The sequence below is a fragment of the Ursus arctos genome, unplaced genomic scaffold, assembly GCF_023065955.2.
Source record: "Ursus arctos isolate Adak ecotype North America unplaced genomic scaffold, UrsArc2.0 scaffold_11, whole genome shotgun sequence".
Classification (NCBI taxonomy): Eukaryota; Metazoa; Chordata; class Mammalia; order Carnivora; family Ursidae; genus Ursus; species Ursus arctos.
Window position 1 is genome coordinate 38,254,835 of NW_026622775.1, and position 13,755 is coordinate 38,268,589.

Below are 13,755 nucleotides of genomic sequence, written 5' to 3' on the forward strand. Positions count from 1 at the left end.
GTAAGCAAAAGGAAGAAAATAAAAATTACCCCTAATTCACCACCCTAATATCTTAGTCATAATTGTAAAGCCTTAAATGCTTCCTAGGAGCCAGACACTATTCTAAGCCCCATCCTTGTCTTACTACCTTTAATCCTTACAACAAGACTCTGAGTTTTTAGTTTATTACACTCATTTTATAAATGAAGACACTAAGACATTTGGGGGTTAAGTAGTATATGGTTCAAATTATCCCAGCTAGAAATGGGTGGAGCCAGGATTTGAATCCAGGAAGTAGGACCTCAAGAACTAAACTCGTTATTACTATTTTATACTAACTCCATTTGTCATAATTAACATGTGTAATATATTTCATACCTTCTCTGTTTATGTGCACAAAAAGTGTACATGAACTTTTTAGCTTATTTTTTGCACTTAATATCGTGAATATCTTTATTTGTAAATGTACAAAGATGGACATTGCCATTTTTACCCATTACAAAGCATTCCACTGTATGGATTTAACATACTGATGGTTTATTTACCAATCTTCTTTTGCTGGCTATCTGCGTTGCTTCTACTTTTTTGGTATTTATAAACAAGGATGAAAATCTATGAATATTCATGTTTTTGAACCTGTCCAATTCTTTCTTATTATAAATGCCTAGAAATGGAATTGCTAATTCAAATGTTATATAAATGTTACAGAAATTTTTAGGATTTTAAAACATTTCGCTCATCAAAAAACTAGGGTCTATGAGGGAAGAGTCTGTGACTGTTCTGTTCAGAGTTTTACATTCGGCATAGAGTAGACACTCTATAAATAGTAAATAATGACTGATTTATAGGATCCATTACCAGTCTAGCTGTTACTCATGTGGTCACATCCATGCAGTTGGCCAAAGAACTGAGGTATGGCTAGTATGACAAAATCATATTGTCAAGGGAAAATATGTAAGGCTTGAGTATACAATCTGCTTTGCCTAACTCCATTTCAAATTCTAGAATTTATTTGTATGTCACCAAGAATGAGTCCATGATACACTGATCAATCACAGTTTTCTTTGCTCTCTTCCATCTCGCCCGTGGTTAAATATTTAAGTCTCCAAATTGGGACTATTAATTGCATTGTTCAATGATTCCTATTAATGAAAGATTTTAACAGAAGTAGACCACAATTCATCCCTTAAGCAAAATACTTTACGAACATTTAGGTGAAATGGCAGGGTCATTTCAACATAAATGTGAAATGCGTTGAGAGCTTCTATCATTATTTTATAATCTCCTCATTTTATTATTAAGTTGATCAGAATAGCCTAAATACAAATTGTCATGTAACGCATAAGAAACTCCCAATAATCACAGAACTAGGGGAAGAAGTCCAGGCTCACTTGCTTGAATTACAGAACACATTTACAGAAATGCAGTTATCATACCTTCAAATACACCAAATATTATAAACTAAAGAAATAGCTCTAATAAATAAGTGCATAGTAAATTAATTTCCTTGATGGAAAATTAACATTCAGAATGCACTCACAGTTATCATTATTGTCATAAAAAAGTATGTTAATGTACGGTAATCTTTGAAGTTAGAATTCAAAGGTACATTGAAGAACTTCACGTCTTTTTTTTTTTTTTTTTTTTTAAAGATTTTATTTATTTATTCGACAGAGATAGAGACAGCCAGCGAGAGAGGGAACACAAGCAGGGGGAGTGGGAGAGGAAGAAACAGGCTCATAGCAGAGGAGCCTGACGTGGGGCTCGATCCTGTAACGCTGGGATCACGCCCTGAGCCGAAGGCAGACGCTTAACCGCTGTGCCACCCAGGCGCCCCAGAACTTCACGTCTTTAAGCTTAAATTTGAAAATGCAGAACTGGTCAATTTTGTTTTCCCTCCACAAATCAAACATAGAGAAGTCTGGGAAAAGGAAATCATACATTTATAAGATCATATTTCTTCATGCGTTATCCAAGGAAAATGTCTTTTGTTGAGCCAATATTTTTATAGTCTCCCTAAAAATATTATGTGTCAACTTAGAAATTAATATTTTCCCAGGCATCCTCAGGGGAATTGTAAGTAGTTTATACATAGCTTCCCTCACAGGGGTCTATTTGTATTGAACAGAAATCTTCCAAAAGTCTCACAAAGAGTTGGACAATTCATGCTAATTAGTGCTAGCGCCTGTCCCTGCATTGTTAATAATCCCCTACCTGATTTCAGACTGATTCTGTTTTTCTTTCTGTTGCTTATATCCTCATTGCTAAGTTTCTTTTATCGTTATTATGGGGAGAATTAGATTTCAATAAAAATTTCACTCTAATGACATCTTATTTGTCTAGTTAAACACAGGTTTTCTAACACCCCGAGTCGCCATGTCCCAGAACATGGATTTGCCTTCCCTTCTGTATTCCCATCCCACTTCCAACATTAATGAAATGAAGCTAACTGCTAAGGTAGGAAACAAGTTACCGCCATAAGCTAGCTATAAATAAAGACAAAGCAACCCTGGTGGATTGAAGTTCAGGCTTTATGTGCCCCAGGCTGTCACTGGAAGTACATGCACTTGCTCTTAATTTCAGAGGGTGTTGATCTTCCTCATTAAGGAGGACATGTTTTCATTAAAAATGGGATGTTAGGGTGTCAGGAGACCTTTATCTTCCACCAGTTGCAGAAGAAACAATTTTTCGAGAAATACTCAACTCTCTTGAGAAAGACATACTGAAAGATATTCTACCTGATTGGGTTTATTATTAATGAGCGCTCCACTTGTCCTTAAGTCATTATTATTCTTTCTTGAATTTTGTGGCCCCATCTCAATATACTGAAAATGGTAGGTTTTCAAATTAGTTCAGTTAACTTTTCCAGTTACTAATAGCTTACTTGAAATTCTAAACTATTTGGTTAAATTGGTCTGTTAACTGCTCTTTTAGCAGTTACCACTCTGATAGACCAACCTGGGTCTTGGCTTAAATTAAGTAAAGGCCAAAAGTAAATTTTAAAAAACTGGTAAAGTCCCAATACAATAAATTCTTTTCTTTTGCAATTAATATCTTCCCCTACCATGGATAAAACCAAACCCTCAGTCTTAGAACTGCACATACATTCTATTCTCCCAAATTTGAATATCATATTTTACTTAAGCCAAGAAAGTGGTTACTTGTGAGCATGAATCTTTTACTATTAAGCACAGTACGCCAGATAAGTGTTGGAAGGTCCACAATACTCTTAATAGCCAGGGCAATATTTTCTCAAATTTTTATTATTTACAACTGTACCAATTACCCCAACTTTTTGACAAGGTTACACTATGAAGCAATGTAAAACAAGACACTGGAAAATACATTTTAACAGAGCAGTATTTGCATTCTACAAGTATAAATGTTCCTACAAAATGTGCTAAAGGGCCTTTAAAGGTTCTGTAGCTCTAGGGTCAACAGTTACATACACAATTGTAAAGTCATCTTGAAGATGATGATGCCATTTAGTGGAATAATTCAGAAGAGTAACTGACCCATCTCCACACACCTCTGGAAAGCGGAAGCAATGCTCAAAATGCCTGTCCTAAAACTCTGCTCTATAGGATCAGCCTCACCTTCTGTTGGAAAAAGACTAACTTTAAATTATTAAATTAAAAAAAGAAAAATTATAACTTAACTCTGCTCCATAATTACTGCAGATGAGTTATTAAAATTCCAAACTTATGTAATATTATCATAAAATATGGCATTTTTCTCAAGAAAGCCACAAATTGGATTTGAGCTTATGCACTGTAAAACCCAGATGGTCTGCTTAACTACTCAGACATCCCCCAGTTCAAAAGTTAATTGAACTGAAAACTAAAATTTTGATAATTGATACGCTTTGAAGGACTCAAGCAGAAGGATAAATTAGCCTCATGCATGGGGTGTTAACAGACTTGAGAAACCATGACAATTGGTCAGGAAATATTGGCACAGTAGAATAAAACTACACATTTTCTACAGGTTATAGCTAATTACACATTACCTGGATTTCCCATGGTGCTGATGCTTTTCTTTCTCCATTTTTTTACCCACTGATTCAATATTAGTCACTATTTTACCCAGTTTAACTTGTTCTGGAATTAAAAAAAAAAAGTTTTAATTATATACTATTTGTTTTCAAGTTCTAAGTGCATTTTTTGAATTAAATTGCAAATCACAGATTTTTTAATAACAAGAGATACAATATTTTTCAAACAAATACTAACACAAAGATTCTCTAAAAACACATTTGAGTGGTTTTTTTCACCCCATGCTCCTCAGATGTTTTGCAATTACTAAAATTTAGCACTGAAGGTATAGAGTAAATGAACTGCATATATCAGGCAGATAGCTCCCTGAGAAATGTCTGCAATAGCACAGCACACACCGATGAATACCAACAGCCTCATTTATACATATCAGCATTATTATCATCATTATCATCATAAGGCTTAGCTTTTATAGGAGAGTCTGCTATTTTAAAATAATTTAGCAATCATTAGTTAATGTAAATAGGAACATGCATCAACTTGATAGAGTGAGACTGAAGTCCAGAAAAGGCAAAGCTCTGCTTAAAAAAAAAAAAGAAAAAAAAATCTAGTTCTTAGAGTCTAAAGAGAAATTTACATAAATATTTTTAAATACCTATTAATTTCTATTTTGTATAGATAATAGAACAACATAGTTTGAAACATTATACCAAAATATTAAGTTGATATTTATGAAGCACTTTCAAGCTACCAGCTCAGGTTATGTTGAAGATATATTAAAGATACAGGGAACTTATGAAATGAAACCCTCTGCTTTGGAAATATTTACAAACTGGTTGGCGTGTTAAAGCTGACAAATAAAAGAGCACAGTTGACCACATTATGTTACTTTAGATTTAAAATACATAACACAGAATATAAAAATTTTGGAGAAATGAAAAACAGAATGTTAAAATGTATGGACTATTTATAATAAACCAGGGGTGTTGTTTAGCATTCCCTGCAAATCGTCTCACACTTGGGCCTCAGAACAGTTCTTGGCACTTTTGTTTGTTTGTTTCTGGGGAAGCACAGTGCTCACGCTTTTACGGGGGAGGAAAGCAGCCTACTCAAGCTCTGGTAAGTTAAAATGTGCAGAGCCAGGGCTCCAACCTGTATCCCTCCGACCGTAAGTTCCTTCATCACTACTGTCCGCACAGCTCAGGGGCCCTCAGGTGCTTAATCAGGGCAAGAGGGTCATTTCTGCCTTGCTTATTACTTTGGACGGTGACTACAGAGCTCAAAAGACACACTTTATGTAAAGACACGTGGTAGATTGAGAAATATACTGAGATGAAGAAGTAGAGAAGGAATTTATAAGTTTGAATCTTAAAAATATTTGCCATATGCTTAGGGTGCAAATTGCTATACATGGGTTATCATATTTTATTCTCACAAGCACACCATAAGTTAGGTTCTGTTATTCTCCCCATTTTACAGATGAGGAAACTGAAGCAGAGAAAAAGAGATGAACTTCCCCCCAAGGTTACCTAGCTAGCAGGAGACGAGTCAATATTCAAACCCAGGCAGGCAGTCTTTGGAGCCTGCATTTTAATCACCAGGATACTCAATATGCATATTTATTTTATTTATTTCAGGAATATCTACTTAGTGAAAATTGTCGTGCTAACTCCTAGAGAGGGGAGATGTAGGATATACCAATTAATAAAATGTGACTGCCACTCTCATTGGACAGCATGACTAACAGCAAAGATCACTGCAGAAAAACAAAGGAGGAAAAGGATAGGGAGGAAAGGTCGTGAGATGTGTGATCCAGAGACCCAAGAAGTGAATTTTACAATGATGCTAAAGAAAGAAAGTTTGTGTTACCATAATAATTGAGCAAAAGATATGCCCATTTTGTTGGTTTTTTTTTTAAGTTTATTAATTTTTTTTAGTAATCTCTACACCCAATATGGGGCTTGAACCCACAATCACAATCTAGCAAGCCAGCCACGCACCCCTAAATGTCCATTCGAAACAAATCTGTTAAAAACTTGACCATAATCCACTTAAATGCTAAACTAAAAGCCCCCCATGGTAAAATTTAACTAAATCATGTTAGGACTGCATCCCAAATAAAAAAATAAGTATAGTTATATCCCTTAAAGAAAAGAGAGATTTCTAGAAAGGCAGTTAAGGCATATAAAAAATTCAACACTACTTCTAATTAGTCTATTAAACTTTTGAATGGGGAACCAGACTATTGTGTGACTTTGGGCAAATTATATCATCTCAGAGTTCATAACTATTCCCTTTATGTAAAATCTAGTCTCTAAACCAATTACACCAAACTCTAGAATTCAGTTCTGGAATGCAAATTATAAATCATGTCTGGTTAGAATAATTGGTAAATAAGAGACAAACATGGAGACTGGGAAAAGAAAATGCAGGTAAAACAATAAATATCTGGGGTTTTTGTAACGAAATCAAACATATGGAACATAAGGCATTAGAATTGCCAACCAAAGGATTCTAGTCCTTCACACTATTTACCACACTTTCTCAGAGTTCAGCTGGAATTGCCCATTCATTCAAGTGGAATCAATCAACCATTCAATTTCCTTCACTTCTTACTCTTTCACCTGTCACCTTTGTGGACTCATTTTTCTCTGACCACCTCCAGCTGTTGTGTATGCCCCACAGCTCTTTCCTTGGCTGCCTTTTTTTTTTTTTTTTTTGAAGGGTCCACTGTTTATTCATAAAGGAGTCACTTGTATTTTTCAGGTATAATCTACTCTATTTGGTAAGAAAATACATGCTATAAAGTTCGTTTGCCATACACCTCAACAGTTGTCTCTAAATTTTGGTATACTCATTCATTTATTTTTTTTTTCTGGTACTAATTTTTTTTTAATTTTTTATTTTGTTATTTTAGTCACCATACAGTACATCATTAGTTTTTGATGTAGTGAATTATCATATGGTTTCACTCATTTGTGGAACATAAGGAAGAGCAGGGAGATCAGTAGGAGAAGGAAGGGAAGAATGAAGGGGGGAGTAAACAGAAGGGGGAATGAACCTTGGCTGCCTTCTAACCATTTACTTGAATGATCTGGGCTGTGACCATGGCTAAATTTATCATCTAAATGTAGATGCCTCACAAAATCTATATATCTCTCAAGTGCCAAATCTGAATAACCAACTATTTCTATACACATGTCCCAAAGACATCCCAATTAACATTTCTCTCTCACAATTAATGACACTACCATCCATCCATCTACCTGGAAGTTACTTATACTCATTCCCCCTCAACCTTCTTCATACAATCAGTCATTAAATCCCTTCCATCCCTTCCCACACATACTGCCTCAAAGCATACCTTTACAGTCTCTCCTCTGAACACTAATAGCTTCTTCCCTTGAATTCCTGCCTCCAACGATGATACCCTCTCAATCCATCCTCCTTACTTTCCATAAGTAATCTTTGATTTTCAAATTATGGGATTTTAAATTATCATTGTCATTGGTTTTCAATTTACTTTCACTGTAATCAGAGAACGTGATGTATAATTCCAAATTCTTTGAAGTTTACTGACAGTGTGTACTCATTTTTCACAATGTTCTATATTTGTCTGAAAATGTATATTCTCTCGTTCTATATTCATCTACTAAATTAAACTTCTTCATGCAGTTGTTTACATCAAATTTTATAATCTTACTAATATGTATATGCACACGCATATATGTATGTGTATATATATATATATATATATACACACACACACAATTTATTTTTTGCTGGGCCGTTTTTATAAACTGACATTAATCTGTAAAGGCGAGATTTTCCTCTTTTTCTTTCTTTTCCTTTTTGGGACACAGTAATTCTTTTTTTTTACTCAATGTATTATAATCTACTCCCTTCATTATTCTTTTTGATGCTCATAATGCCAAAATCAGCCAGTCAGTTCCTGTACCATTTCAACATATCTCCATTAGTCTCTGAACTACTATTAAGTAAGAGTTCTAGGCTCACTTCGTCCTTTCCCTGTGCCAGACCTAGAATCAGGTCTCCATGGAGCAGTGATCATGATCTCTTCCATAATTACCATTCTCCCCATTCTCTAGTGTTTCTTTATTAGAAAACTCTGATTAGATTTGTGTTATAAGTTCTCAATATACTCTCTAGAGCTCTTAATCTTTCATATTGTCCATCTCTTTGTGCTTCCCTTTGTAAATTTCTTAAGATACCCTTTCTAGTTTACTAATTCTATCTTCAGCTCTATTAAATCTGTATTTAAAAACTTATTAAATTTCTTATTTATATTATATATTTTTTCCTAGAAGTTCCTTAACTGCTTTATCAAATCTTCCTGAACACTTTCATTGTCTCTAGTTCATTCATATTTTTATAGTTTACTTTTTAAACATATTAGGCCTACTCATTTTCTATTCTATTCTATCAGACAATTCTATTATCTCTGGACTTTGTAAGTCTAATTGCATTTTGGGGGAACTGGAGGGCTAAGTTTCTCACTCAGAGTGACTATTTCTTCATGCATTTAAAATTTTTTTTAACCGTAAACTCATATTCCATAGGAATGGGAGTTATCTGCAACCCAGGATTAAGATCCATTTCTCAAGAAATAATTTGTTTTTCCTCCAGGCAGTTGAGGGAACCTTCAATTCATAATAATGTTAAACTAATTTCTCACTTAGGGATTTTTGAAATACTGGTAATATGGACTTTGATTCAATCCCAGGTGAGCTTCTTTGTGGTTGTAAATCATAAGGGGAAATTTCTTGAATTTCCCTCACTCAGGGCCAAGGCAGAGACCGTCAGCTTTCTCTGCCATTTCCTTCTTACAAAGCAAGGCTTTTTATTTTCCTGGTTTAGTCTTTGATTAACAGCATCACCTTTTGAGGGGTCTCAGATTTGGGGAAGTCTCTGACCTGACTTCCCATCTTGCAAGTGGGATAGTTATTTTCTGTGTGCTTCCTTGCCCATGCAAGGTGTGATGGTAGCTGTGAGCTACCAGAAATATGCAGAAAATACCAGGAACAAAAGCCGGACTCTGCCCTGAGTTTAGATCTGTTCTTCTGGTTTTTTTCATTTTGGATTCTCAAGCGTTCAATTCTAAAAATGTGTTTAATGAAGGAATGCCTGATACACTTTTCCCCATTTTGCTAGCCATTCACATTGTAAGACTCAGCTCTTTGGTATATCTTAACATGGAAACAATTCGCAACATTCATTGTTTACTTGGCTCACCTCCTCGTTATTAGTCTGTAAACTTTGTTAATGATGTGAACTGAATTTATACACCTTAAATCTTTGGCATTTCATTATAATATTGAACACATTCATCAAACATTTGTTATATGAATCAATAAATAAAATACTGAACATCTCTTATTCAGTTACATAAAATTTATAATATTACTAGTTTGTGTTTGCCAATGTAAAGGATTAATTTTAACTTTTTTTCTCAGATATTATACACACTATTATTCTCCTTCAACTGATCCTCATTTCTCCCTTAACTTTCATAAAGAATCCCTATTTCTTCCTCTTCCACAAAAACAAGCAAGCAAGCCCAGGAGCTCTAATTCAGGTGGCTAAAGCAGCAAATCTTAAATCGTTAAGCTGGACCAATGGAAGTAACTAGAAACTAGTTTTCTAGAATTTAGAGCTTTAATAATTCAGAAATTGGAAACCGTACAAGGGAATGTATTCCCCATCACAGGTGTTTCCTGGCAGAGACTGGACAGGAACTTTCCAGAAAACATTAAGGAATTTTATATCATGAAAATAGTTGGGCTAGAAGAATGTTAAGGTCTCTTCAACAAAGAGACTTAATAATACTAAGCAAGTGCTTCACATAGGCTAAATCCAGATCCTAGTCATTCAAAAAATGAGATTTCGGGTTTTGTATATTGAGTGATTATAAAATGCTTTTCTCACCTTTCACACTTTTTTTTAAGACCCACTGTTTAAATTATATTCAATTTCATATGAATTATAATAAAATTTAAAACTTAATGTTGCAAATTTATAGACAGATTCATTAGTCAAGAATGACAGATTGCAATTTACTGACATTTCACATTCTAGTGTGTGGGCTGGGTGGATGTCATATGATTTTCTACTGTTGGAATTTCTAGCACATGTGTGTTATATAGAATGCCAATTCCTCCCTAGATTGTGAACTCTTTCATGGTCTCTTGAGGACAGGGATTGTGTTTTTATCCAACATCCACTTATTCAATCATTAATTCAACAAATATTTACCAAATGCTTCTAATGTGACAGGCAGTCGGCTAGGCATCAGGGATGCAAGACACAATGTGGGGATTATGAAGGCCATGTCCTAGGGAACTCAATTAACTGAATAATTAATTACACAAATAATTGAGTAATTCCAAATACATTTATTATGAAAATCTATTTCCATTAGCTCATTCATGGAGGACAAGGAATTATGAGGCTATTGGTGGACAGTTAAAGGGAAAGATGGAAGTGGAAGCAAGATTTCCCTGTTTTGAAGGAATAAAGTTATTGGAGATAATAAACGTAGACTCTCCCTTTGAAAAATGCGGTTTGAAGGAGAGGAGAAAGGTGAAATGACCATCACAGAGACATAAGTTTGAGAAAGAATGTTTTGGTGTCAATATATTTTTAAGATGGAGAGTCTTTAGGATACTTTTATATGATAGGAAAGGAGAAGGTATAGACGTAAAATAAAGAAATAATATGTAATAGATGAGGTAGGTTCCTGGCAGGAAGGAAAAGGATGGAATAGAATTTTTAGCCACAATCTAGAGAAAATAGGTATTTTCTTCTAAAAGAAGGTGATTAAGTTTTAGGTAGCTATGAATAAGTTTCTAGAGAGTTCACCATCAAGATCTTTATTTTCTCCATGAAGTAGGAGGCAAGGTCATTTACTGGGAGAGGGGTATAGAAGTTTAGTACAGAAGTACAGAAGGGGTCTTCAGGAGAGTGGCAAAGATTTGAAATAAACAGTAAGTGGGTGGGTAAACAAACTGACCAAGATCAAATAAAAGGTTTTAACTTTGATAACCTCTCATGCAGTCATCACCACAGCTATCACTTAAAAACTTCTCTTTGCTTTACAGGAAAATGTTTAAACTGACCATCTACACATACTGTTTGTACTTCCTTACCCCACTTACCCTGGTCCACTCCCAATACGCTTTGCACAGTCACTGTATCCAGGACACAATGACTTCCGCACTATCATGCTCACTGGATAAATCTCTGTCTGCTTTTCCTGGGCCTTCAGCTGCACACGATGGCAATGGTGTACACTCTCCTGTGAAGGGATTACGTGACACTTTCTTCTGGTTTTGCTCCTATGAAAACCAGGCTGCTCATTTTCAATCTCCTTTGTGGACTCATCCTCTTCTATCAAACCTCTGGAGAATGGAGTGCCTTGAGCCTCTACCATAGCCCTTTTACATCAACATCACTCATTCCTCAGGAGACTTCATCCAGCTCCTGTCTGGACCAATTACGTCCACACACCAATGACTAAAACTTTATTCTCTATACCACGCCTGTCCTCAAAATTTTACTCATGTATACAATTGTCTTCCATGTGAACTTGCATGTTGATAAGCATCTCAAATATATTTAAGAGAACTCTTGATTTCATCTCCCCAACTGTTCTTCCTTGTATTTCTCATGTCTGTAAATGATACCATCATATAGCCACCCATTCAAATCAGAAACTCATTACTTATCACTAAGATATATTCCCAATTTGCCCACTTCTCTCCAATTCCACTAATACCACAATTGCCATGATAATGCTGCATTAAAAACCAAGCCAAAAATCAGTGGATTATAAGCTTAGAGTTTTCTTGCTCACCGTTCCTCCACTTAGCCGGAGTAGCTCTGAGTCAGATGGGCCAGGCTGGAGGGTACATCTACCCGGGGCACAGTCTTTTCATGGCAGACTGAGGAATATAACAGACAAGTTAAACTACTAATATATTTAAAGATACTGCTTGCATCAAGTCTCCTTCTGTTGGCCAAAACAAGCACAGGGCCAAACTCACAATAAGAGGGTTAGGGAACCGTCTTCCAATTCAAGGTAGGAGAGGAAGAGAGTGAATATGTGTGGAAAAATAACCCAACCTAAGCCAACATTATCTTTTGCCTGGACTGAAAAATATCTTTCTGGTCAATCTATTTCCCTCTAGCCTGTATTACTTCATTTTACACATAGAGGTCAATGTATCTTATTAAAATGAAAATCTATTCATAACACTTAAAACCATTCAATCACTTTCCACCACTCTTAAAACAAAAATCAGTGCCTTGCCATGACCTACAGGGCTGTACATCATCCGATTCCTGGTCATCTCTCTCACATGATTTCACATCACTATCCTTATTTTCTCTGCAATTACTTTACATCCACAATGGCTTCCCTTCAGGACCTTCAATAAGTCAATTCCTGTCCCGTCTCAAGGCTTTTTCACAGCCTGGATTTCTCTTCATATTGCTACCAGTGAAGAGCTGCAGCTGGCTTCTACCAGCTGTCAATGGTCAATTGTTAAATTTTTAGAAACTTCTGCAGTGCAGATGTTAAACCCCTGGTAGCCTGAAATCAGCTACAGCAATATTATAGCAGCAATATTTACACCATGAAAGTCAGGACATTTTATATCAGGCTTTTTTTCCCCCCACAGCACCAGTTTACCACACACCATTCATCCTCCTCCCCTTGAGATCACAGATCAAATATAAGTTCCTCAGAGAGGGCTTCATGAATCTGCATCTAAATGTGTCCCCACAGTCTACTATATCACTCGACTTCCTTCCTTGTGATCTTTGTGTTTTGTGATTATCTTATCTGTTTGTATGCTTTTGGCCAATCCTCCCCCAGCTGAATGTAAGCTCCATTTTCACAACTATACCGTAAGAGTCAAGAAGAATGGCTGGCATATAATAGATGCCTAATAAATACCAAATGAATGAATGAATGAATGAATGAATGAATGAAAGAAATTTTTTCTAATATGTTATGAGCTATTTATGAATGGAGACATTTTTATTCCCTTTCTAACTCATACATAGCATTATGAGTCAGAAGCTCAATAAATATGAATTGAATAGGAGCACCTGGGTGGCTCAGTGGGTTAAGCATCTGCCTTTGGATCAGGTCATGATCCCAGGGTCCTGGGATCGAGTCCCACGCCGGACTCCCTGTTTAGTGGGGAGCCTGCTTCTCCCTCTCTCTCTGTTGCTCCCCCTGCTTGTGCTCTCTCTGTCTCTTTCTGTCAAATAAATGAATAAAATCTTTAAAAAATATATGCATATATAATGTAATAGTTATGAAAAAGAAGACAAAGACTACAATAACTTCAATAAAGCTTAGGTCAAATTACTCAAGTATAATCAATTCAATATCTACCAGGTACAAATTATTATGTTATCTGATATGATATTTCAGGAATCTGAATCTCATCCTCTAGGTGGGTATACTGCCTTATTTTTAAGGGATCACACAGAGAAGCAGTTAAGACGGCAGAGAGGCTTGAGGGGATATAAATTTGAACTTTATCACCAGTATAACCCTTAGGAAGTTATATCATGTCTCTGAATTCACCTTCCTCATTTGTAAAAATGTATATGATGACAATACGTTACCATGAGGATTGGGTGAATAATACATACAAAGTACTTAGCACGATGCTTGGTACATAGTAAATGCTCAATAAAATTAGTGGTGGTAATGGTTATAGCGACATGTCATTGATTATAGTCCATA

At 35.6% G+C, this 13,755-nt stretch overlaps 1 protein-coding gene across 1 annotated transcript in view; it reads right to left on the reverse strand.

The window, feature by feature from the left end:
- The window catches only part of IQCM (IQ motif containing M), a 190,808-nt gene that overhangs the window by 123,703 nt on the left and 53,350 nt on the right, over window positions 1-13,755 (reverse strand). The window contains exon 6 of the mRNA XM_057310113.1: window positions 3,989-4,079. Within this exon, the coding sequence (XP_057166096.1) occupies window positions 3,989-4,079 (91 nt within the window). The remainder of the gene's footprint in view (window positions 1-3,988; window positions 4,080-13,755) is intronic.